Source organism: Amblyomma mixtum, chromosome 10 (assembly GCF_055824585.1).
Source record: "Amblyomma mixtum isolate Tamu chromosome 10, ASM5582458v1, whole genome shotgun sequence".
In the NCBI taxonomy this organism is placed as follows: Eukaryota; Metazoa; Arthropoda; class Arachnida; order Ixodida; family Ixodidae; genus Amblyomma; species Amblyomma mixtum.
Window position 1 is genome coordinate 173,140,706 of NC_143021.1, and position 26,731 is coordinate 173,167,436.

Here is a 26,731-nt window from a genome sequence, read left to right on the forward strand (position 1 = left end):
GTGGTATTTCCGCAGGATATTGTTTATGTTTGGAAGCGCGTTTGAGTATTTCGTTATAAGTGCAGGAGGTCGTTGACTGTTAGCTTTTGTTCGTTTTTTAAGAACTACATCTCGTTTCAAAGTGGTTGCTCGTTGGAACGCATTATTAAGGGTTGTCTGTGGATGGTTTCTGGTGATTAGTGTGTTTTTTAGCGAGTGGAGGTGTTTCAGGTAGTCATCGCCGTCGCTACATATTCTTCTTAGTCTCGTTGCCTGTCCTACGAATATACCTTGTTTGCAGTGTCTTGGATGATGGCTAGTGAAATCTAAGTATTGTTGTCGGTCAGTAGGCTTCCTGTAAAGTGTGGTTTTGAGCTTGCTATTTTCTAAATGGACAGTGGTGTCAAGGAAATTGATTGCGTTTTCGAGGAGTTGAAGGTGAATTTAATGCTGGAGTGGAATGAATTGAAATGTGTGACGAATGCCTTCAGGGTCTCAGCCCCATGCTCCCATATCATGAAAATGTCGTCTATGTACCGCAGGTATATGAGTGGTTTTTTTAGAAATGAATTTAGAAGTTTAGATTCTAGTAGCCACATAAAAATGTTCGCGTAGGTGGGTGCGAAGGGAGTGCCCATGCTTGTTCGAAATACTTGAAGGTAGTAAGAAGAATTGAATTCAAAGTAGTTGAGTGTTAGTACCAATTCAAGTAGCGTGAGGTACACTTCAGTTTCGTGCGGGTGAGGAATTTGAGTTAGAATTTTTAAGAGTGCGTCGATACCTTCATTAATGGGAATATTTGTGTACAAAGCGGCGACGTCAAGTGTGACAAGTATGCTATCTGCTGGGATAATGGAAGCGTCATTCAGAGACTCTATTATGCGGAGAAAGTGCGGTGTATCCTCGACAAAGGAAGGGAGGTGGGTGGGAATATCTGCAAGATAGTTGTTCAGGAAAATTGATAAGTTCTCTGTGGGCGTGTTATTGTTTGAAACGATAGGTCTGCCGGGGATATCTGCGGTAAACAAGTCTTCTGCGGAAACCTTATGGATTTTGGGAAGTAGGTAAAAGCGTCCTGCCTGTTTGTTTAGCGGATTTAAGAAGTGGTAATCGGACTGCGTGATTAGTTCTCTTGATAGTAAGTTTGCCAGTTTGTTCAGGATCAATTTGCAGAACTCTGAAGTGGGATCTGAATCTAATTTCCTATAATGACAAGGGTTGTTAAGTTGCCTAAAAGCTTCTTTTTTGTATTTTTCGGCTGACAGGATAACTATGCTACCTCCTTTGTCTGCAGGTTTAATGACTATATCGGTTCTAGAAGCTAAGTGGTTCAGAGTAGCCTGTTCCGTTGGGGTAACGTTTCTGCGTTTTCGAGCTTGCTTTGTTTGGTCTATAATTTCTTTCGAGACAGATTTAATGTACAAGTCTAATTCGGGACTCTGCTGCGCTTCCGGCGTCCACGAGCTTTCGGCTTTGAGAGGGATGGGATTAAGGCTGGTTACTGCAGTAGGGTGAGCACGTGTTGACCACGTGTTACAGGAAAGAGCTAGATTAGTAATTGGGGTGTTTGCTTTTTCGGAAAAGAATTCCTTAATTCGCAATCTTCGCGCAAATTCTGTGAGGTCTCTGTGAAGTTCATACTCGTTAAAATTATTGTTAGTTGGACAAAATGTAAGGCCATGCTTCAGAATCCGTTTGTCGCTATCACTTAGGGATTTGGAAATATCGACAATGTTGCTGTCAGTGTCCTGCGGCGGAAAATGCGTAACTTTTGTCTGTATCGAAATTGGAGGGCGGTTGTTAAACTGTCCAGATGTATTCGTATCTAGCGGAAATTTATCTCTAATTTGTTTATGCTGTTGTTTATCGTGCAGCTTGCGTTCCTTTCTGGCTACAAAATCTGCTAGTGCCTGGCTTTCGCCCGAACTTAGTTCTATCTTACTAAGTTGATCATCGAGGGAATTTAACTGCTCTTGACAATGTTCTTTTAAAATAGCTATGAATGAAAGGGATGCGTCATTTGAAACCTTTTCCCATCGAGCGAGGAGTTCAGGCCTGAGCGCACCGAGGGAGCACCTAACATTAACTCGAAGTCTTTTGGGTATTGTCCTGCGCTGCGAGTAGGATTTGTAAGTGTGTAGGTGGAATCGGTAGTTAGTTTGTTTAGTGGCTAGTTTTCTGGCGACCAGGAAAATTCGTCTTTTGGGTTCGGGGCGATTCGTGCTGCCAGATGTGAGTCATCTGCGCTTGTGCCGAGTGGACCTCTTGACGGGTGTTGTGTGTTTAGGGGACTTCTGTTTGGGGGTGGTATCGGTGTCGAGGTCCGCGTCGGTGACAATCTGGGTGCTAGTGTGCGTCACTAATCGCTTAGGTGTCTGTGTGAAGTGGTCGCTTTGTTGTTTAGTGGCTACTTTCGGTGTTATTCCTACGTGCTGTTCCGCTGGTGTGGGATCCACGGTTACCGTCTGTGTGCCAGCGTCGCGAGTTTCTGGAGTGAACTGTGTGGAGGTGTCCTGGGTCCTAGCGGGGGCAGGCTGTGTTCGTTCAGGGGTGTTGTCGCTTTTGTGGGTGGTCTGTTGTTGAGTGTTGGCCAGAGTGGGAGAGGGAGCATGAGTGGGCTGTAGCGTCCGCCTAAATGTGTGCTTTCTTGTTCTTTTTTCTTTCTTCTGTGGAGCCTCTGCAATGAATGCCAAGGTGATGGGATGCGTTGCTCACGTTGTTGTCTTGTTCCCGCGGCCGGTCGTTGAGGCAGCGACCGGTTTGTCCCGTGTGTAGTGCTTGCCACATGATAACGGAAACCTGTGCATAGCACTGTCGCTACATGGTACAAAACCTTTCGTGTGATTCTTATCACAGCCTACCTGCCTTGAATTGCTGTTGTTTACAATATGGCAGAGTGTTGAGAGCTTATCGGGTGCGAAAAAAACATTTGCATTGACACGCGAGCCCACCCTTTTGAGATTATCTGAGATGCGGTGTATGAAATGAACAACCGAACACTTTGTTTTTTTTTCCTTGTGCTTTTCGGTGGCATCACTGCAGCCTGAATTTATGATCTCTCTTAATAGGTTCTCAGAAACAGCAATCAGAAGGTCGGAAGGGTACCTGCTGCCTTTATGTGCATCACCTGATTTTGATAGCTGTCTTGTATCGCATGATGGAATGATTTTTCTAGGGAATTTCTAAAACACAACTTTGCGATGCCGCGCTTTACAAGCTCTCTCCAGGTCGATCTTAATAACTTATTAGACTGGTGTCATAATCGGAAAAATATTAAAAAATCCAAATCTATGGCAGTTTCTCCTTGAAATACTACTTTTCCTCCTTATTTTCTTCACAGTCATCCCGTTGAAGCGTAAGATCGTGCTGGTATCTTGGCATACATATAACTAACACCCTGTCCTGGAAACTTAATATAGAACATATAGCATCTAAAGCAAACAAAACGCTAGGTTATCTTCGAAGAAATTTTACACTTGCTCCATCTTCGTTAAAATCATTATTATACACGACCTACGTACGACCGCAAATGGAATACGCTTCATCCATATGGGACCCTGGACAGGTTTCACTGACACAGGTTCCGGAAACTGTCCAGAATCGTGCAACTAGATTCATTTTAGGCAGTTACCATCGTACATCTAGCGTCACCCAAATGAAAGGGTCTTTAAACCTCCTGCCACTAGCTACCCGCCGTAAGCACCTCCGCATCTGCCTGTTCCATGAGATTTTCTACTCTAATTTTCAACTTCGCTCTCGATGGATTCAACCCGCAAGGTTCATTTCTCACCGTCGTGATCATCAACAAAATGTCACAGTGCATCATTGTAACACAGTGACATGTGCGCAATCCTATTTTCCGCTAACCTCTAAAGAATGGAATTCCGTACCTGCATCATTAACTAGCATCACTGATAAAACTCAATTTAGAATACTTACCACTCTGATTAAATAATGATCGCTTTTGTATTTTATTATAGTGTTGTGTTCTCCACCTACTAGTATTGTTCTTAAACTATTTTATTAACCTGTTCCGAGTTAATTTTGCTCACTTCTTTTTATCTTGCCTCAGTTGTTCTATAGTTTTGTATGAATTGTGCTTTGTTTACTTTTTTCTTCTTATCAACTGCCCTTCCCCTCTGAAATTTACTTTGTACCCTGAGGGTATCATCAATAAATAAATAAATAAATAAAGAGAATGAGCAGAAGCGAAAGGTGTGAGAGGTTTCTGGCTACATGGCTCGTATCGCCAGCACTCATGACTATCGCGGGAACATAACAACGTGAGCAACGCATCCCGTCACCTTGGGATTCATTGCAGAGGCTGCACAGAAGAAAGAAGAAAGAACGAGAAAGCTCCGTGTTTTCCAATTTTCAGTCAGTGCCACGTGCTGTCAGATAACAGAACAAAAATCACCCGTGAAATCATTGAAGCCCATGTAATCCATACATTCAAAGATGAATGCGTAAGCGTTGCCTTAATAGCTCTGCATACAAACAAACTGCATTTTCTTGATGATAATAGAAAAGCATGCTCAGATCGCCTTGTGCCACTGCAGCTCTTGCTCAGGAACTCTCGTTCTGAACATTTTGTGTATCTGTGTTTTTTTTTTCATTCGAGATTGGCTGCCACTGTATTTAAGAAGTGAAAATTGCCTCATTAAAGCCAGTTGTAAGTTCAGCGCCGTGTCTGTGAACTTGTCTCGTCCTTTGTCCCTAGCGCTACGAAAAATAATGTCCCACCATCTTGCCCAAGCTCTTACAGTATCCACTCTTTCTCAGTTGCCGAATAATTAGCCTCGGCCTTGGACAGGTTATGGCTAGCGAATGCGATTGCCTTCTCCAGACCGTCATTTTTCTAAACGAGAACAGCCTCTAGGCCCATCGGTACTTGCGTCGGTTGTGGGGATGCACTCGCCCCCCCCCCCCCCCCCTGGTTCGCTTTCCCGCAATGCACCCAACTGTGGTTAGCTCCCCCGCAACGCACTGTTCTCAGTTGTGTTACGTTAACTAATAGGAGAGGGTGCTCACGTCGCAGCGACACCAGCGCCACAGATGGCGTTTTGCTGCGCACGCGCGGGGGAGGGACGGCTCTCTTCTCCTTGGGACCGGGAAAGCACGCGGACGTGTTGCGTGCCGCTCCGCTCTTCGCCGCGGGCGCCTCATGGTCGGAACATGCTCCCTCACCCCCTCCCGTCCGGCCTCGGAGCTTCCCTCTTGCCCAAGCGTGGGCGAACGTTCGCTCGTAACTGTGCTGGTGAGTGTTGCTAGCTGGCGTTATTGTTGTTATAGCAATTAATGGATTCTTTGTGTGAGCTAGTGTGTCGTTCCTTTGTTCCCGCAGAGCAAGGCCCGCCGTGGCCGGCGTGCGCTCGGTAGCGCTCGGGACCACGGGGTGGGGTCCGGGCTGTTTTGAACTGTGTCAGCCGCGCTGAAATGGGGAGAACGGATTTTTCTCCCCCCATTTTAAACCCCCACATCTGGCAGCCCAACGTGGGGCCTGCTCTTGGAACTTTGAACGACTGTCTGTTCGGTTCGAGGAACGCTCTTTGTCCGGACTTCACAAGTTGTAGGCCTAGTGTGAATTTTGATCGCTAGAAGCTCCGGCATGCTTTCTTGAGTGCGAGGTGAATTGCGCTGCAGCATGTTTGAACTTTTCGACATGCTCAATATGTTTTCGTCAAGTTTTCTCAAGTTTCCTCAGCACGAGAACCACTTGGTCCGCATCGAGGGAGCGCGAGGCCTAGCGCCCGCGGAGTGCCCAGCCCGAAGCGAGTGAGTACGGAAGCCGCGTCGGTGGTCCGAGTTTTCTGTATATAGTTTCTCACTGTCTCTTTTTCGACTCTGGGAGTCGTGGCTCTGGGAGCCGGGTGGCCTGAGGCCACGGGTGCCGCTACGAGCTCGCTGGTATTGCAGCTCGGCACCGGGCGCTCCGACACCGTCCGATACGTTGGGTGCCGGCCTCTCAGAAGCTGCTTCGTGCAGTGAGCGGGGTAGGACCACCCCACAAAGCTGATGTCTCCTCGCGGCTGCGCGCACCAAACCCGTTTCGGGTCATTCTTTTGTTGAGGGTCGGTGTCACAATGACAGTGAGGCCTAAGGCTTTTCAGAGTTGCTAGCACCATGTCGAAAGAGACGCGACCACCGGACCGTGGTGTTGAGAGGGGGCGCACTTTGCTGCCCGTCCGTTTTTTTGTAACCTCGCATGAACTGAGCATTCTCGTTAAACTCAAGAAAGGGCTTTGTTCACTCGAAGTTTGCGTTGCACAGCCGCCCGACACGTTTTGCTAGCGAGTTGAGCATTGAGCCACGAAGCCCTTGTGGACGCCGTTTTCCCTCCCGGGATCTACGTTAAAGGCATGCGGAGTGTGTTTCGGGAATTTTGCACATCCAGTGGAGCCACCCAGGCTTCCTGTCCTGTTCACATCGTCTCGCTGCCGCCTGCTGCGACGGAGCGGCCTGTATCCTGTTCGCCGCATCCATCCGGGGCAGCCGTGCCGAGACCAGAGAGCAGCCACATCCGGCTGTTGTTACCATGGCGACTACTGCAGAATCCTGGCCTGCAGTGGTCCACCGGCCCTCCTCTTCGCGGGCCTGCGGACACGTAGTCCGCGGGCCATGCGAATCGTCCCAGCGGAGACCTTCCCACTGCCTTCGGAATACCGCGGAAGACTGCGTGCACGCTGTCGGCGTGACCTCCGCTGCAAGGCCTGCCTCAAGTTCATGAAGACCAGAGACCCCTCCATAGCATCCAACTTGCAGGCGCGTGGGTCTATTTAATTTTGGCGGGATGTGGGGATGCACTCATCCCCCGTGATTCGCTTTTCTGCAATGCACCCCAATTGTGGTGAGCTTCCCCGCAACGCACTCTTCTCAGTTGTGTTGCTTTAACTAACAGGGGAGGGCGCTCGCGTCGCATCGACACCAGCGCTACGGATGGCGTTTTGCTGCGCGCGGGCGGATGAGGGTCGGCTCTCTTCTCCTTGGGACCGGGAAAGCACGCGGACGTTTCGCGTGCCGCTCCGCTCTACGCCGCGGGCGCCTCGTGGTCGGAACATGCTCCCGCCACCCCGTCCCGTCCGGCCTCGGAGCTTCCCTCTTGCCCTAGCGTGGGCGAACGTTCGCTCGTAACCGTGCTGGTGAGTCGACATCCTCGATTCCTCAGTGTATCTTGTTACTAGCTGGCGTTATTGTTATAGCAATATATGCCTTGTTTGTGTCAGCCAGTGTGTCGTTCCTTTGTTCCCGCAGAGCAAGGCCCGCCGTGGTCGGCGTGCGCTCGAGACCAAAGGGTGGGGTCCTGGCGGTTTTGAACTGTGTCAGCCGCCCTTAGACGGCGAGAAAGAATTTATCTCCCCAATTTTAAAATCCCCACACGGTATGAATTTCAGACTCGGCGTTTTCGTCAAATTGCGCAAGCATCGGTGGAGACTGTAAACGGCGCTGAAGTTCCTTGAAGGCTTCTACTATAGCGCTCCATTTGAATGGCTTTTGTTAGGTGGGCTGCGGCTCGGCGACGGGCGAAAAGTTCTTCACAAATCGTCGTTAATACACACGCAGTCCGAGGAATCAGCACACAGCTTTCTTAAGCTCACACATTATGGCATTCGTGGCAAATCTCTTGAATTACTTCGGTCATACTTAAAAAATAGGACTCAGTGTGTTCACCTTGGCAATCATAAATCTTCACCTCTACCAAATTAACTGGTGTACCACAAGGTAGCATCTTGGGCCCATTACTTTTCATCATCTATATAGACGATATTGCCCATATTGACCGGGGGGCTAAATTTATCGTGTACGCAGATGAAGCAGTATTTTGCTATCAGGCAGTGATGTTAATACTCTTATATCAAAGGGTAATAACATTCTTGAAAAATTAATCTTTTGGTCACGATCAAATAAGCTGAAGATCAACCCCTCAAAAACCAAAGCAGTTATTTTTCGCGCTAGAAATAAGTTAGTTAAAAATGAGCAAGATATCCGCTGCGAAGGCCAAATTATTGAGATTGTTGAAGAAATCAAGATACTTGGCATAACATTTAGTTCTCATCTTATGTGGGACTCTCACATAGATAACCTCTGCAAAAAGCTTTCAACAGTTACAGGGGCATTATCACGTTGCCGTTCTTTTCTACCAACAAAAATAAAACTACAAGTCTACAATGCCTTGTTTGCCTCCTACATTAACTATTGCAATTTAGTTTGGTTGACTACATCACAAAGAAATGTCCAGAGGATATACGTACTCCAGAAAAAAAAATATTCGTAACATCGCCAATATAGACTTCCTGTCGTCAACAGCAGAATATTTTCAGTCCTACAATATAATTAGCATCAAACGTGCTTACGAGTTTCGAGTCCTGCGATCATTTTATTTAGCAATGGATTCTTTCAGGCATTTCCTTAAGTCATTAGCCTCTTTAGAACTCAATAAAAACACTCATACACGGAACACTGATCTATGGTTCATACCTCGTTTCCGCACAAATTATAAAGTGCAAACACTTCAGCATAATCTTCCAGTCATTCTAAATAAATACAAACACATAACTAAGCCTACACTAAAACAGTTCATACTGGTGAACAGCGCAAAAAAGGCGGGACAACAACAAGACAAGCGCGGGACAACAAGACAAGTGTTGTTGTCCCGCCTTTTTTGCGCTGTTCACCAGTATGAATGCATACCAACTCGCCCAGATCTCAGCCTTACTAAAACAGTTACTTGACCAGTTCTTGTCCACATAGCTGTACCTTTCTTTACAAATTATACCAGATGTGCACAAGTGTACTCATTTTAGCTATAATTGTATAATGTAGGTTTCAAGATTGTGTGTACTATGTGCTGTCTTTTCCTGGATATATTACCGGTTAACTATTTGATGGATAGTTTGTTCATGCTATTATTTGCTTAGCCTTAATGTCTTTTATTTTTTTGTATGCCACATAATTGTATTTCTAAAACAATCTGTGTAAATTTCCTTTGAAGTTATAATCGATACTTCGTTAATACTGTTTTCTGTAAAACTGGTGTCAAGCTCTAAAATGTAATTCTTGTTAATGTATGTTCTTGTTAATGTATATTTTTCTACTCAGCTATTATCCATGTTTGTAGTCATATATTGTGTGTTAAACATATTTTATTCTTCTTTCAATATTCTGCATCATAAGTGTTATAACGTCAATACCAAGGCATGCCAGGGAAATGGGATCGCTTTATTCCAAGCAGGCGTACATATATACTGATAGGTGATGTCACACGGTTCACGCTCAGCGATGGTCGCGCCAGATACACATGTGGGCGTGTCGGCCGACTTGCTGCGTTATCACACTCTTTCCCGCTTAATTTAGTTACAAGCCATCACTCAAAAGTTCTGGGGTCGATACCAGACTGGTTGTCTTCGCACGCGAGCACTACTATGCAGCGCTGGCTCCTCCCCTGGTGGTGCAGATAGTGTTGGCGCGTTGGCCAAGGGAGCCTCGGACTGCTCCTGCGGAGCAGGCTCCACCGTGGCCGGCTGGGTTGATCCGTCCGGCGCGTCAGCTGCGCCACTGGCGGGCTCCGATGGCGACAGTGACAAGTCCGTGTCAGGCAGGGATGAGGACACTTCCACCGGTCGGGTTGTCTTAGCACCCACATTCTTGGGCGGAGGAGTAGAGCTGGGGTCGGCGTGCAGAGGACGCAGGGGATCGGCATGCGTGAAGCGCAGTCCATCGCGCACTTGCACCACGTATGTCACAGCACTGACAACCTGGGACACCACACCTTCTTCCCAGGCAACACTCTCACCGCGCACAGTTTTCACAAACACACGGTCGCCCACAACAAACGCGCGCTCTTGCCCACGAACCAAATCGCGTTGTGCCTTTAACTGCTCTTGTTTGTGTTGCATGGTCTTTGCAAAATTAGGCTTGAGTAAAGAAAGTTTGACGCGTGGCTGACGCTTCAAAAAAAGTTCAGCGGGTGATTTGCCCGTCACACTACTCGGTGTGTTACGATAAGCCATGAGGAAGCTATCAATTCTTTCTTGAATCGTCACCTTCGTATGTGATGCCTCGCTTTCAAGTACTTGCTTCAACAAAGCCTTTTTCATGGTTTGTACAGTTCTTTCTGCAGCCCCATTGGATGCGGCATGATAAGGCGGGGTACGCACGTGTTTTACACCGTTGGTGCTCAGGAAGTCAGCGAACTCCGCTGACGTAAACTGTGGCCCGTTGTCGCTCACCAATACATCAGGCAAGCCGTAAGCGGCAAAAACACCCCTAATCTTCTCAATGGTTTTTAATGCAGACGTTGAGGGCATTGGCCATACTTCAATCCATTTTGAGAACGAGTCTACCAGTACGACGAACACGTTTCTTTCTTTCTGTGCAAAATCCACATGCACGCGTGACCAGCTGTGCTCGGGGTATGGCCAAAGGTGGAGAGGGACCGGCCGGGACGCAGGTTGAACTGCTTGGCAGATTTTGCATCGCTGCACGTACTGTTCAATCGCTAAATCGATCCCGGGCCACCAGACAAAACTTCGCGCGGGCATTTTCATGCGGCTGGTCCCCGGGTGCTCCTCATGTAGCATGGTTAGCACACGTTCCCTCAGTTGCTCCGGGACTACAACTCACACCCCAGGTTACGCACCCCTGCTCCAGCGATAGTTCGTCACAGCGAACATAGTAAGCTTTTAAATCGTCTGCACAATCTCTAGGCCACCCGTTCAACGTGAAGTGTGCCACCCGGCTCAGCGTTAAGCTTCTCTCTGAGGCTTTTGCTATCTCGACAGCTGTCAGCGGAAGGCATTGAAACACTGACAGACATTCGGATGCCTCGTATTTCGCGGGTACCGGCTGGGGCAATCTTGACAAGGCGTCGGCCACTTCTGCATTTTTTCCCTTCCTAAACTTCAGTCGGTATCTGTAAGCTGCAAGCATTATAGCCCAGCGCTGCATACGTGTGGCCGCCATAGTTGGAACACGTTTGTCGTGCCCGAGGATACCAAGTAATGGCTGGTGATCTGTGTATATGGTGAATTCTCGGCCGTACAGGTACCTATGAAATTTCTTGAGTCCAAAAATTAAGGCCAAAGCCTCGCGCTCACACTGTGCATACTTTATTTCTGCTTCTGTAAGCGTACGTGACGCAAATGCGATTGGTTTCTCATCGCCCTCAGCCGTCTCGTGAAAGATAACTGCTCCTAAGCCATATGACGATGCATCGCAAAGCATTGCGAGCGGTTTCCTGACGTCATATAATGTCAGCACCTTGCTGCTGGTCAGTAGGACTTTCGTATCATTAAATGCATCGCTACACTGCTTCGTCCAAGACCATTTGTGATCTTTCTTTAACAGCCGATAAAGCGGCTCCGCTACAGTATAGGCGTTCTTAAGAAATTTGGAATAAAAATTCCACATGCCCAAATATGCTTTAAGCTCTGTCACGGTGGTCGGCTGCGGTGCTTCCAAGATTGCCCTTTTCTTGGCGTCCGTAGGGTAAATACCTTCTTCAGTTACCGTGTGACCCAAGTACGTCACCGATTTCTGAAAGAAGCGGCATTTGTTCACATTGAGAGTGATGTTATACTCGCTCAAGCGCTGCAAGAAACGCTCCAGTGTCTTCTGGCAGTCTGCCGTGTCATGTCCAGTCACGATCACGTCATCGATGTAACATCCCACGTGCGGGATGCCATGAAGCACCTCGTCCATCATTGACTGGAATATTGCCGGCGCACTGGCCACACCGTAAGGTAGGCGTTGGAATTCAAACAACCCGAGACTAGTGTTTACAGTCAAAAAAGGTCGGGACTCGGGATTAAGTGGCAATTGCTGGCATGCCGACGAAAGGTCTAGCACACAAAACACCTTTCCTCCTGCTAAAGCAGTGTACAAATCCTCCTGTCTGGGTAGCGGGTAATGATCTGTTTTCAGTGAGGGATTTACGGTTGTCTTGTAATCCCCACATAACCTGATACTGCCGTCTTCTTTTAAAACCGTGACTAGTGGCGTTGCCCAGTCGCTGCGCATCACTGGCTGCAGCATGCCTGTTTCGATTTGCTCCAACAGTTTCTGCTCGACCTTTTCTTGCAGTGCAAACGGTACAGGCCTGGCGCGGCAAAAAACAGGAACAGTGCCCGGTTGCATAACAACTTTTGCTTGGAATTTCTGTATTGTCCCTAATCTGCCTGAGAATACGGACGGGTACTTCTGCTTTAGAACCGCCACTCTGTCCTCGAGTGTCACCTGCCCAATTTCCAACCAGTCAAGTTTCAGACGTTCTAGCCAATTCCGTCCAAGCAGTGCTGGTAACCGCATCTTTCCCGCATCTTTCACATTTCTCGCTCTTGCTGCCTTGACCCTACTGGGGTTTGGCTTGCCTCCAGTGTTGATGCGGTCGGCCTTTCATGACGTGCACCGATGCCGTTTGCTCTTTTGAGCGCATTTGCCCACTGTCTCGCACTGCTAGTTCCCTGTCCAGGGCGATTTTGCATGCGCTCTTAAACGTCAAGTCTCGTTCCGCGAACAGAGTACGCTGAGTCTCTTCATCCCGTATGCCGGCAACCAGCCTGTCTCGAAGGGCATCTTCCAAGAATTCGCCGTAATCGCACTTCCTGGCCAAGTGTTTAAGTTCTACAATGAACCCTTCGACGCTTTCCCACTCTTGTTGCATGCGTCTGTTAAACTTGCATCGCTCTGCTATGACGGAGCTTCTGGGGCTGTAGTGCTCTTTCAGGAGACCTTTAACTTCTTCATACGACTTTTCTCCCGGTGATTTCGGCACCGTGATACTTCTTAGTACTTCATAAGCCTCCGGGCCTATCACTGTCAAGAAGACGGAGAGGCGCTTCTCATTGGCTATGCCATTTGCCGTTAAAAAGTGCTCAAACCGTTCCAAGTACGACTCGAAGTTTTGCGTTTTAGGGTCGTAGTTCGATATCTTCCCGACTGATGGCATCTTGAAAGAAGTACAGAAGTTCGCTACTCATCTGTTTCCTCCGAAGAGCTGTCCCGCTCGGACTGCTGTTGGCTGTGGGACCGGTGGCCGCTTGAGCGATGCTGTCCTGCGAGGAGCACAAACGTAGCTGACGGCGTCCGTGAGCGTCTGTAGGCGGTAGTCGTACCCCAAGAGTACGTACTTTCCCCGCGAACGCTCGCTGGACGAGGATCCTGCTCGCCTGCTGCTCGATCGGCCGTTGCCTACGCAGGCGCGTAGACCGCCTCGTCGCCAATTGTTATAACGTCAAGACCAAGGCATGCCAGGGAAATGGGATCGCTTTATTCCAAGCAGGCGTACATATATACTGATAGGTGACGTCACACGGTTCAGGCTCAGCGATGGTCGCGCCAGATACACATATGGGCGTGTCGGCCGACTTGCACGTTTGTTGCTTACGCCGCCGCCGAGTGATTCAGTTATTTTGCGGGCGCAAGTCAGCCCAAATAAAGAGCTTAGTTTCCAAGACTGGCTGGTGTCTTCCTGACTGCTGGATTGCCGTCACTACAACGTGACATCTGGTGGAGGTGCTGGGTAGCCTTCCAGGTACCGGACAACCCCTGCCAGTCGTGACGCCAGCCCTTTGAGTTATTCGCCGGAAGGCCTGACTCCAGTCTACCCCGAAGCCTCTGGAGCATCCAGCCATGACTTACGCCGCAGCAGTGCGCCGTCCTGTACCTCGACGACGGGACCCAAGCCCCTATCGCCCTTAGCCAGCTACGCTGGAGCGCCGCCCTCTCGCCCCAACTCGCCCGTCCTACGAGCGTCGTACACGGCCGAGGAAATGCGTCGGGTGGAGAACACCCGACCAGCGCCGCCCACAATGCTTCCACTGCGAAGAAGCCGGTCACATTCTCCGGTACTTCCCATACAGGAGAATGGGCGTCGCAAGGGGAGTCGCCGAAATCCGACATGGCCAAGCCCAGGTGTTGGTAACCAACTTCACCGAAGAATACCGGCATCTAAACAAAGGTAGGACGATCGCTTTCCTCGACGAGCTGGCAGACATCAGAGACATATTTGCCCTACCCGACCAACCCGTACAACCATCTGACCAAGGCCATCAACCAACGTTTGATATCAACCCAGCATTAACCCGGAGCAGACAAGACCAAATACGCAGCCTTCTTCAAAAGTACAGCGACTGCTTCTCATCAGCATCGAATGTGCGACGAACCAGCCTTGCCAAGCACCGCATTGTCACAGACGAACACGCCCGACCATTGCGGCAGAGCCCATACCGCGTATCGCCGCTAGAACGCCAAGCTATTCGCAAGCAAGTTGAGGAAATGCTTCGTGACGACGTCACATCCAACCATCGAGGAGCCCCTGGGCAGCACCAGTCGTCCTAGTGAAAAAGAAAAACGGCACCCTTCGCTTTTGCGTCGATTACCGCCGCCTGAATAGCATTACGAAGAAGGATGTCTACCCCCTCCCCCGCATCGACGATACATTGGACCGGCTGTACAACGCTAAGTACTTCTCATCGATGGACCTGAAGAGCGGCTACTGGCAAATTGAACTCGACGAAAGAGATTGCGAGAAGACTGCGTTCATCACACCAGACGGACTCTTCGAGTTCAAGGTGATGCCGTTCGGCCTCTGCTCTGCCCCAGCGACGTTCCAGCGAGTAATGGATACGGTGCTCGCAGGCTTAAAGTGGCAAATTTGTCTAGTCTACTTAGATGACGTTGTTGTCTTCTCCTCAAGCTTTGAAGACCATCTCAGAAGGCTGCGGATAGTGCTGGAAACAATCAAGTCTTCAGGCCTGACACTAAAACCAGAGAAGTGCCACTTCGCCTACGAGGAGCTGCTGTTCCTTGGTCACGTCGTAAGCAAGGATGGAGTTCGCCCAGACCCCCAGAAGACGGCTGCGATCGCAGAGTTTCTACAGCCTAATGACAAGAAGGCTATACGCAGATTCCTTGGATTGTGCGCTTATTACCGACGATTCGAAAAGAACTTTTCGCGCATCGCTGAACCTTTGACTCAACTTACCAAGGCTGACGTGCCTTTTAAATGGGAAAGGCCACAAGAGGAAGCTTTCAACGAGCTGAAGCGCCGCTTGCAGTCCCCTCCTGTGCTCGGGCACTTTGATGAAAACGCCGAAACCGAGGTTCATACCGATGCAAGCAGTGTGGGCTTAGGAGCGCTCCTCGTTCAGAAGAATGGCAGACAGGAGAAAGTTATCGCGTACGCTAGCCGTTCACTATCGAGAGCCGAAGCCAACTATTCGACGACCGAGAAAGAATGTCTCGCCATTATTTGGGCCACGTCCAAATTTCGCCCCTACCTATACGGATGAACATTCAAGGTTGTGAGCGATCACCATGCTCTGTGCTGGCTGGCCAATTTGAAAGATCCCTCCGGCCGCCTTGCTCGTTGGAGCCTGCGTCTTCAGGAATTCGACATAACTGTAGTCTACAAATCTGGCCGCAAGCATTCCGATGGAGACTCCTTGTCACGAGCTCCTGTCGACGCAGCACCCGGAGAGGAAGATGACGACGCTTTCTTAGGACCGGTAAGCGCCAGCAGTTTCGCGCAGCAGCAGCACTCGGATCCTGACTTGCAAAGCCTAGTTGATTATCTGAAAGGCAAGACCGCATCGCCTCCCCGAGGGTTCAAGCGCCAACTGTCGTCCTTCGTCCTTCACAATAATGTCCTCCTGAAGAAGAACTTCGCGCCCAACAGGACAGTGCATCTTCTTGTCGTGCCCGAAATTCTCAGGCAAGAAATTATGCAGGCATGTCATGATGAGCCGACCGCAGGGCATCTCGGGATTGCTCGCACGTTGCACCGCATCCAGGAGAAGTACTATTGGCCGCGGCTAGCTACCGACGTTTCCCATTACGTGAAAACCCGCCGCCGCGGTGGCTGAGCGGTTATGGTGCTCGGCTGCTGGCCCAAAAGACGCGGGTTCGATCCCGGCCGCGGCGGCTAGAATTTCTTTGGAGGAGAAATTCTAGAGGCCCGTGTACTGTGCGATGTCAGTGCACGTTAAAGAACCCCAGGTGGTCGAAATTTCCGGAGCCCTCCACTACGGCGTCTCTCATAGCCTTAGTCGCTTTGGGACGTTAAACCCCATAAATCAAATCAAATCATTACGTGAAAACGTGCCGTGAGTGTCAGCGACGCAAAACGCCTCCGGCTAGACCAGCCGGACTCCTGAACCCCATTCCACCGCTAACTAAGCCCTTTAAGCAAATAGGGATGGACCTCCTCGGCCCCTTTCCGACTTCATCATCACGTAACAAGTGGATCATCGTGGCCACCGACTACATGACCCGCTACGCCGAAGCAAAAGCGTTGCCTAGTGGTACCGCAACAGAAGTTGCAAAATTTTTTGTCGAACAAATTCTCCTGCGACACGGCGCCCCCGAAGTGCTCATCACAGACAGAGGAACGGCGTTTCCTGCTGAGCTGACGCAAGCCATTTTAAACTACAGCCAGACAAGCCATCGGAGGACCACTGCCTATCATCCACGAACCAACGGACTCACAGAGCGTCTGAACAAGACCATCGCAGACATGCTCTCCATGTACATCGACGCCGAACACAAGACGTGGGACTCCATTCTGCCCTACGTGATCTTCGCTTATAATACTGTCGTACAGGAGACAACCAGGTTTACCCCATTCCAGCTGGTATACGGCAGGAAGCCCACGACAACCCTCGACGCAATGCTCCCGCACGTTTCCGACGAAGACAACCTCGACGTCGCCGCCTACCTTCATCGCGCCGAGGAAGCCCGAAGACTTTTGCGCCTTCGCATTCAAGACCAGCAGCACACCGACGCCCGACGCTACAATCTGCCCCGACGAAACACGCATTACAAGCCAGGTGATCGGGTTTGGATATGGACGCCAGTTCGCCGCCGTGGATTGAGCGAAAAGTTGCTGCGACGCTACTTTGGCCCGTACAGGGTTCTCCGTCGGATCGGTGACCTCGACTATGAAGTCATCCCCGATGCCACGACAGCATCTCAGCGACGCCGCCCACGCCCGGAAGTCGTACATGTCGTACGCCTTAAGCCATATTATGAACGCTAAAGGACTCGAAGTTTCATTTTCCGTGTTTATTTTCATTTTAAAGCATCGAGACGATGCTTCTTTGGAAGGGGGGTAATGCCACGTATCATTGTAGTGTTTGTTCGTTCACGCTCAAGGCTGCAGGAAAGGGCTGTTATCATTTTTGTTCGTGACGCGAGAAGCGACCAGTCTAATCTCGATAGATCGCAGCCATGAAAGGCTGCATCTAGGTTTTTCCAGATTACTGTAGATGATCTTGTCCTGCTATCTGGAAGTTTCTTTGCCGGCTTTAAATTGAGCGATGCCGCGAGCGGCGGGCATTCGTAGTTCGACGACCGACGAGCACGTTTGTTGCTTACGCCGCCGCCGAGTGATTCAGTTATTTTGCGGGCTCAAGTCAGCCCATATAAAGAGCTTAGTTTCCAAGACTGGCTGGTGTCTTCCTGACTGCTGGATTGCCGTCACTACAACGTGACAATATCAAGCATAGTTTGCTCAATGATGTTATTAGAATACGAAAAGGCAGTCCAGTCTATGTTTGGTAAATTAAAATCGCCAGTCAAGATTAGCCTATCATTCTGTTTTATATGGCGCTCAATATATTTTTTTAGATTCACTAGGAGTGCTACAGAGGAATTGGGTGGCCTGTACACGGCTTCTAAAACGTAACGAACATTGTTTTTGTAAAATTTACAAAAGATGCCTTCTACATCGTCAATATCTGGCATTCTAAAGACTTGCAGTGAAGATTTGAACAGTATGGCCACTCCACCGCCCCTTCCATCTCGGTCTTTGCGAAAAACTTTGTAGTTTTGTGGTACGAATTCGCAGTCAAAAATATTTTTCCCAACCAGGTTTCAGTGAGTGCAGCGATTTCTACATCATGCGTCAACAGCAGGCCCTCAAGTTGCGTAGCTTTGCTGACAATACTTCGACAGTTGACGTTTATCAGTGTGAACCTTTTGTTCATAATATGCGTCTGTCATTCCCTCCTTTTAGATATACGATAGCGCTCATTCTTCACTTCGTCCCATCCGAACATAGCACCGTCGATAACCAGCTTATCAAATATCAGTTTGGCTTTAGCGCCGTTAGCCTTCTCCACTGCACAGCTTTGCCACAGCTTTTTTCTAATTTCACGAACTCGGCTGGAAAAGTCTTCAGCCACAGAGAATTTGGTTCCTTTCAGCTTCGAACAAGCCTGTAACACCGCAAGTTTTTCTCTGTAGTCCTGAAACTTCATAATTACGGGGCGGCTTTGATCTTTCTTCTTTTTTCCCAGCCTGCAACACCTCTCTATGCTATTGATTTCAACTTCCAATTTTTCTTCAAAGAGTTTTTTCCGGATCGCATTCTGAATACTGGTAGGAGTTTCTTCGTCACCCTCCTCCAAACCATAAACAATCAAGTTATTTCTCCTCCTCCTATTTTCTAAATCATCAATTTTTTTAGCATGTATGAATTATTTTGCTCAAGTTGAGCTACCGTTTCTTTTAGATCACTGACCACTTTGTTTATTGATGCCAGACAGGATAGTTTGTCTTCCAGGTTGGTAATGCGAACAGCTAAACCTCCGATTTTATCCTCCAGCGTATTCTGTTCTTTCCAGTAACTGGTTAATAGAGGCAGTCATATTGGTTTGGCCTGAAACAAGCTGAAGCAACATTTCCTCCTTTCTTGGACCGGGGTTAGATTCAATGTCACCGCATGACAATAGATCTTCTGTGAATGGCCGGACATCAGATAAAAAGTACGCAATGCATAGCGGGCAAGGCAGCAGCAATAGGCAGCGGTTATCGCTGCAGAAGCATATAGTAGGCAGATAAGAACAAACCTGAAGAATGAAGCCAAAATGGCTCCTGAACATCGTCTCCGATGCGCTGCTGCCGAGCCCACTGAAGATGAACGCAGATGCAGGGCTCCTTGAAAGGCTTGGTGAACCACGTGCTCTGCCGTCCCAGACGTCGGGGAATGCGCAGAAATCCTGGCTGCCGGTTCGATGATTCTGTTGATGCTTGTCACATCAGCACGTGTCAGTAGGTCGTTGTTGATATCGGCGATGACGGCAGAGAGTCCAGGCAAGCAGAAGACAGGTGGCTGCACTTGCAACAGGCCCACCAGCACCTGAAGAATGAAGCAAAAATGGCTCCTGAACATCGTCTCCGATGCGCTGCAGCCGAGCCCACTGCCGAGCCCACTTCTTCCGCACCGCAGTTACTCACCGTCCTCTGCAGGCCGCCTCGCGGGAAACTAGCCAGTGCAGCTCCCGGAGGTGATGCTGCATTGGTGCCCCGACCTGAAAATCCTCTACTGACCCAGCCTTCGCCCTGTAATCTGCTCGATGTTTTTGTGGACGGTGTTCCTGTTTCTGTCCTCATTGACACTGGTGCCCAAGTCTCAGTTCTTAGCTCATCCTTTTGCCGTCGCCTCAAAAAAGTCCAGACCCCTGCCGCTTCGCCCACCGTTCGCGTTGCTGATGGCAGCACTGCGGCCGTTACTGGTCTGCGCACTGCACGCGTCACTCTTGCCGATCATCATATCCCAGTTTTGTTCACCGTCCTCGAACACTGCCCTCACAATGTGATACTTGGTCTAGACGTCCTAACCGCTCACTCTGCCCTTATCGACTGCTCCAACGGCCTTCTACGATTGGACCTGCCTCTCAGCTCAGTCGAGACACCCTCAAGCTCCACGCCTAGCCTTCGCTCCACCGAGTACGCTCGCCTGCCCCCCGACTGTGCCGTTTATCTGCCTATGTCACCATTTCCTGCGGTTCCTGATGGGGATTATCTTGCTTGTCCACTCTCCGATGTCGTTCTCTCCCGCAATGTTGTTCTTCTGCACCTCATCGTGAGCGTCACTAAGAATAGCACCTACCTTCCTGTCCTTAACTTCAGCTTGTCACCACAAGTTCTTCCTGCAGGCTTATCGCTTGCTACTTTGTCTTCTTTCACCGACTGTACCGTCACTGCTCTCGCACCTGGACCGCCTTCTACTGTCTCTCAAGCGCCCGACATCCCGGCCAACGTCCCGCAATCCATTTCTTCGATGATTGCTTCTGACCTGAGCCCCGAGCATGCACAGGATCTTCATAACCTTTTGGTGTCCTACACTGACATTTTTGACTTCGCTTCTGCTCCTCTGGGTCAAACATCGGTAGTGACTCACCGCATTGACACCAGCGATGCAAGACCTACACACAGGAGGCCTTATCGTGTGTTGCTACGAGAGCGCCAGGTCATCCAGCGGGAGGTCGACAAGATGTTGGCCAACGATATCATCGAGAATTCCAACAGCCCTTGGGCATCTCCTGTCGTGCTAGTGAAAAAAAAAGACCAAAGTTGGCGGTTTTGCGTCGACTATCGTCATCTCAACAAGGTCACGAAGCAAAACGTCTATCCCCTTCCGCGCATAGATGCCCTGGACTGTTTACATGGCGCCCGCTACTTTTCTTCCATCGACCTTCGTAGCGGGTATTGGCAAATCTCTGTTGACGCGAGATACCGCGAGAAAACAGCTTTCGTCACCCCTGATGGCCTTTACCAATTTTAGGTCATGCCCTTCGGCCATTGTAACGCCCCTGCCACATTTGAATGGATGATGGACTCGTTACTCCGGGGCTTCAAGTGGACGACCTGTCTTTGTTAATTAGATGATGTAATTGTTTCCTCGCCCTCTTTTGAAACCCACCTGCTTTGCCTTTCGTCTATCTTGGCACTTTTCCGCAGCACAGGTCTTCAACTTGTAGCGTGCCATCGTGGTCCGGCAGCCGAAGACGACGACTGTCCCAGTACGCCTGCCAAGCACGCGCAGACTGGATTTTCATGGCTGCTTAACTGCAAGGTCGGCGCAGCGCTGTTCCATCCCAGCCTCACTGAGCGCGTCCAGCCGAATATATTTGTGGAGACCTGACGATGACTGGTGCCCACAAGCTCCACCTGCGTCAAGTGCTCGAAAGACTCAGCCGCTTTGGTCTCGTGGTCAACGGACCGAAAAGCGAGTTCGGCGTTGCTGAGTTGGACTTTCTCGGCCATCGTGTCAACGCCCATGGCATTCGCCCCTTGCCGGCCCGTGTCACCGCCATCAGTCAGTTTCCCCGGCCCACCACCACCCGACAACTGCGCGAATTTCTTGGCCTCGCCAACTATTATCGGCGCTTCATTCCGCGCTGCGCTGCAATACTGCAGCCTCTCCACGACCTTCTCTCGGGCCACGGCAAGCCGACCGCTCTTGTTGCTTGGACCGATGCCGCTGACCGCGCATTCAGCGGCATCAAAGCAGCCATTGCCGGAGCGACGCTGCTCGTTCATCCTAAATGTGACGCGCCCACGTCCGTCATGGTTGACGCATCGGACACTGCTGTCGGCGCGGTATTGCAACAGTTCGTCGCTGGTGTTTGGCAGCCAATTGCCTTCTTTTCCAAGAAGCTTGCGCCCCCTGAACGCCGCTACAGCACCTTCGGCCGAGAGCTGCTAGCAATATATTCAGCCGTGAAGCACTTCCGACATTTTCTCGAGGGACGCAGATTTCATATCCTCACTAACCACAAACCTCTGACGTCCGCGCTAGCATGCAACAGTACCTCCTACGCTCCTCGCGAAATCAGGCAGCTCGCCTACATTTCCGAATTTAAATACCTGCGACATTCGTCACGTCAGCGGCAAGTCCAACATAGTTGCCGACGCTCTTTCTCGTGCTGAAGTCAATGCGACGGACAATGGACGGCCAGTCATTGACTTCACGGCTATGGCTGCTGCTCAACGAGCCGATGCCGAGTTGCAACGGTTTCGCACGCGCGACACCTCTTTAGTGTTGCAGGACGTCTTGCTCCCTGACTGCGCCGTTCCCCTAGTTTGTGATACATCAACCGGTCGCCCTCGCCCCTACGTGCCTCCACCATACCGACGAACCGTCTTTGATGCCCTCCATTCTTTGGCCCATCCTGGCATTCGCGCAACACAGCGCCTTGTCACGGCTCGCTATGTCTGGCCTCGCATCAACGTCGACGTTCGCCGCTGGTCGCGCGCGTGCCTGAGCTGTCAGAAAAGCAAAGTGCATCGACACACTGCGACGCCGCTTGGCACGTTCCCGTCCCCGGACGCCCGCTTCAGCCATCTGCACGTCGACATTGTCGGTCCCCTTCCTACCTGCGGGAACCACCGCTACCTGTTAACCTGCATTGACAGGTTCACGAGATGGCCTGAAGCGATGCCCCTTCTGGACATAACGGCGGAGTCGATCGCAAGAGCACTCATCACACTGTGGATAAGCCGCTACGGTGTCCCTTGCACCATTACGACTGATCGTGGTCGTCAATTTTATTTATTTGCCTTATTTGCTAACCTATCTCGGCTCCTCGGCATCAATCACATCAAGACGACCTCTTACCACCCGATTTCCAACGGTGTCATTGAGCGTTTTCACCGGCAGCTGAAAGCTTCACTTATGGCGTCCGCTTTTCCTTCGCCATGGACTGAGCGCCTACCCTTAGTCCTGCTTGGTCTCCGCACTGCACTTCGCAGTGACGCTTCTACCTGTGCAGCAGAGCTAACATTTGGCACTACTCTCCGTGTCCCTGGCGAATTCTTCGAGCCCTCACCACCCACGCCTGCTGACGTCTCAGATTACGCCTACCGCCTACGTAGCGCTATGAGCAGTGTAGTTCCACCACGTCAACGCCAGTATTCCCGTCGTGTCCACGTCCCCTCCGACCTTCAACGGTGCACTCACGTCTTTGTTCGCCACGACGCCGTACGCCCGCCCTTACGGCCACCATACGATGGTCCGTACCAAGTGCTCAGGCGTGCTCACCAACTTTCTCCTGCTCACCAACGGCCGGCAGGACACAATCTCAGTTGACCGCCTTAAACCTGCTCATCTTGACACCGACGTCATCGCTAACTGTGCCGCTGCATTCCCTCCCGACCGTGCCAGTCCTCGTCGCGTACGATTTGCGCCAAGCCTATCCGCTTTTTTGCCATTCACACCTCGCTCATGGCTTCATCTCTAGAGGGGGGGGCCCTGTAGCGTGCCATCGTGGTCCGGCAGCCGAAGACGACGACTGTCCCAGTACGCCTGCCAAGCACGCGCAGACTGGATTTTCATGGCTGCTTAACTGCAAGGTCGGCGCAGCGCTGTTCCATCCCAGCCTGGCTGAGCGCGTCCAGCCGAATATATTTGTGGAGACCTGACGATGACTGGTGCCCACGATTCGTCTCCACAAACTCAACTCAAAAAAATGTACTTTCGGCCGCCGCGAACTTAAAGTTCTCGACCATTTGGTGAATGCGAGTGGCGTACAACCTGACCCTGATAAAGTTCGTGCCGTCAGTGTTTTCCCTGTCCTTGCTCGCCCAGCGATGTCCGCAGCTTCATCGGTCTTTGTTCCTACTTTCGCCGGTTCATCCCGAACATCGCAGCCGTCGCTCGCCCTCTCACCAATCTGTTGCAGAAAGGCGTTCCTTTTTCGTGGGGACCAGAGCAAGCTACTGCGTTCTCCAACCTTATCGCCGTCCTCACCAACCCTTCTGTATTGGCCCATTTCAACCCGTCTGCCCCGACTGAACTTCGCACCGATGCAAGTGGTCACGGAATTGGCGCCATCCTTGCTCAGCGACAACGCGGTCAGCACTGCGTGATTGCGTACGCCAGCCGTCTTCTTTCTTCCGCCGAGAAGAATTACTCCATCACAGAACGCGAGTGCCTGGCTCTTCTTTGGGCCATTGGAAAATTGCGCACATACTTGTTCGGCCGCCCATTCACTGTTATAACCGACCACCACGCCCTGTGTTGGCTCTCCTCTCTCAAGGACCCTACTGGCCGTCTTCGCCGGTGGGCATTGCGATTGCAAGAATACGCCTTTTCCGTGGTTGACAAGTCCGGTCGCCTCCATCAAGATGCAGACAGCCTGTCACGCTATCCTGTGGATCCTCCTTCTTTTACAGACTGTGAGTCGGACCTCTCCCACATTGCCGACGAACAGCGCTTGGATCCCTCACCTCTCTCATCGACCGCCTCAGCACCGACCGGAGCGACACTTCTCTGGCCCGGTTTTTGCTGGACGGGAACACGCTGTACCGCCGCAAAATGCGACCTGATGGTGCTGAGCACTTGCTAGTTGTTCCCCGACACCTACGCTCCACTATCCTCGAACAACTGCATGACGCACCTACGGCTGCTCATCTTGGTGTCTCCCGTACGTACGACCTCGTGCGCCGGCGTTTCTTCTGGCCTGGTTTGTACCGCTCCGTCCAACGCTACGTGGCCGCTTGCGACCTCTGCCAGCGCCGAAAGAAGCCCGCTGTCCTGCCGTCTGGACACCTGCAGCCGATTCCCATCCCGACCGACCGTTTTCTCGTGTTGAGCTAGATTTACTTGGGCCCTTCCCGGAGTCCTCCTCGGGGAACAAGTGGATTGCCGTCGCCATCGATTATGCCACGCGGTACGTGATCACTCGCGCCAATCCAACGAGCTGCGACACTGACGTCGCTGACTTCCTTCTGCACGACGTCCTATTGTCACGTTGTAGTGACGGCAGTCCAGTGGTCAGGAAGACACCAGCCAGTCTTGGAAACGAAGCTCTTTATTTGGGCTGACTTGCGCCCGCAAAATAACTGAATCACTCGGCGGCGGCGTAAGCAACAAACGTGCTCGTCGGTCGTCGAACTACGAATGCCCGCTGCTCGTGGCATCGTTCAATTTAAAGCCGGCTAGGAAACTTCGAGATAACAGGTCGAGATCATCTAGAGTAATCTAGAAACACGTAGGCGAAGCTGTTCATGGCTGTGAACAATCGGGATTAGTCCGGTCGCTTCTCGCGTCAGGAACAAAAATGATAACAGCCCTTTCCTGCAGCCTTGAGCGTGAACGAACAAACACTACAATGATACGTGGCATTACCCCCCTTCCAAAGAAGCATCGTCTCGATGCTTTAAAATGAAAATAAACACGGAAAATGAAACTTCGAGTCCTTTAGCGTTCACAATATGGCTTCAGGCGTACGACATGTACGACTTCCGGGCGTGGGCGGCGTCGCTGAGATGCTGTCGTGGCGTCGGGGATGACTTCATAGTCGAGGTCACCGATCCGACGGACAACCCTGTACGGGCCAAAGTAGCGTCGCAGCAACTTTTCGCTCAATCCACGGCGGTGAACTGGCGTCCATATCCAAACCCGATCACCTGGCTTGTAATGCGTGTCTCGTCGGCGCAGATTGTAGCGTCGGGCGTCGGTGTGCTGCTGGTCTTGAATGCGAAGCCGCGCAAGTCTTCGGGCTTCCTCGGCGCGATGAAGGTAGGCGGCGACGTCGAGGTTGTCTTCGTCGGAAACGTGCGGGAGCATTGCGTCGAGTGTTGTCGTGGGCTTCCTGCCGTATACCAGCTGGAATGGGGTAAACCTGGTTGTCTCCTGGACGGCAGTATTATAAGCGAAGATCACGTAGGGCAGAATGGAGTCCCACGTCTTGTGTTCGGCGTCGATGTACATGGAGAGCATGTCTGCGATGGTCTTGTTCAGACGCTCTGTGAGTCCGTTGGTTTGTGGATGATAGGCAGTGGTCCTCCGATGGCTTGTCTGGCTGTAGTTTAAAATGGCTTGCGTCAGCTCCGCTGTAAACGCTGTTCCTCTGTCTGTGATGAGCACTTCCGGGGCGCCGTGTCGCAGGAGAATTTGTTCGACAAAAAATTTTGCGACTTCTGTTGCGGTACCACTAGGCAATGCTTTTGCTTCGGCGTAGCGGGTCATGTAGTCGGTGGCCACGATGATCCACTTGTTTCCTGATGAAGAGGTCGGGAAGGGGCCGAGGAGGTCCATCCCTATTTGCTGAAAGGGCTTAGTTGGCGGTGGTATGGGGTTCAGGAGTCCGGCTGGTCTAGTCGGAGGCGTTTTGCGTCGCTGACACTCACGGCACGTTTTCACGTAATGGGAAACGTCGGTAGCTAGCCGTGGCCAAAAGTACTTCTCCTGGATGCGGTGCAACGTGCGAGCAATCCCGAGATGTCCTGCAGTCGGCTCATCATGACATGCCTGCATAATTTCTTGCCTGAGAATTTCGGGCACGACAAGAAGATGCACTGTCCTGTTGGGCGCGAAGTTCTTCTTCAGGAGGACATTATTGTGAAGGACGAAGGACGACAGTTGGCGCTTGAACCCTCGGGGAGGCGATGCGGTCTTGCCTTTCAGATAATCAACTAGGCTTTGCAAGTCAGGATCCGAGTGCTGCTGCTGCGCGAAACTGCTGGCGCTTACCGGTCCTAAGAAAGCGTCGTCATCTTCCTCTCCGGGTGCTGCGTCGACAGGAGCTCGTGACAAGGAGTCTGCATCGGAATGCTTGCGGCCAGATTTGTAGACTACAGTTATGTCGAATTCCTGAAGACGCAGGCTCCAACGAGCAAGGCGGCCGGAGGGATCTTTCAAATTGGCCAGCCAGCACAGAGCATGGTGATCGCTCACAACCTTGAATGTTCATCCGTATAGGTAGGGGCGAAATTTGGACGTGGCCCAAATAATGGCGAGACATTCTTTCTCGGTCGTCGAATAGTTGGCTTCGGCTCTCGATAGTGAACGGCTAGCGTACGCGATAACTTTCTCCTGTCTGCCATTCTTCTGAACGAGGAGCGCTCCTAAGCCCACACTGCTTGCATCGGTATGAACCTCGGTTTCGGCGTTTTCATCAAAGTGCCCGAGCACAGGAGGGGACTGCAAGCGGCGCTTCAGCTCGTTGAAAGCTTCCTCTTGTGGCCT

The 26,731-nt window shown here is 50.9% G+C and overlaps 2 protein-coding genes and 1 pseudogene across 2 annotated transcripts in view; 1 reads left to right on the forward strand and 2 right to left on the reverse strand.

Annotated features, from left to right (window-relative positions):
* The window catches only part of LOC149327750 (calcium-activated chloride channel regulator 1-like), an 884,343-nt gene that overhangs the window by 586,857 nt on the left and 270,755 nt on the right, over nucleotides 1–26,731 (forward strand). The gene's annotated exons all lie outside the window — the stretch shown is intronic.
* On the reverse strand, nucleotides 12,326–18,879 carry LOC149327761 (uncharacterized). Its single transcript, XM_089563487.1, has 2 exons — nucleotides 18,825–18,879; nucleotides 12,326–13,028 (listed from the first exon to the last, which is right to left on the reverse strand). Exon 2 carries the CDS (start codon nucleotides 12,920–12,922, stop codon nucleotides 12,326–12,328), a length of 597 nt encoding a protein of 198 aa, XP_089419613.1. The 5' UTR covers nucleotides 12,923–13,028; nucleotides 18,825–18,879.
* On the reverse strand, nucleotides 17,774–20,163 carry LOC149327762 (uncharacterized; annotated as a pseudogene).

What these genes read in the sequence shown, in the direction of transcription:
- LOC149327761 (XM_089563487.1), bottom strand. Translation starts at nt 12,922, where the DNA reads ATGCCATCAGTCGGGAAGATATCGAACTACGACCCTAAAACGCAAAAC.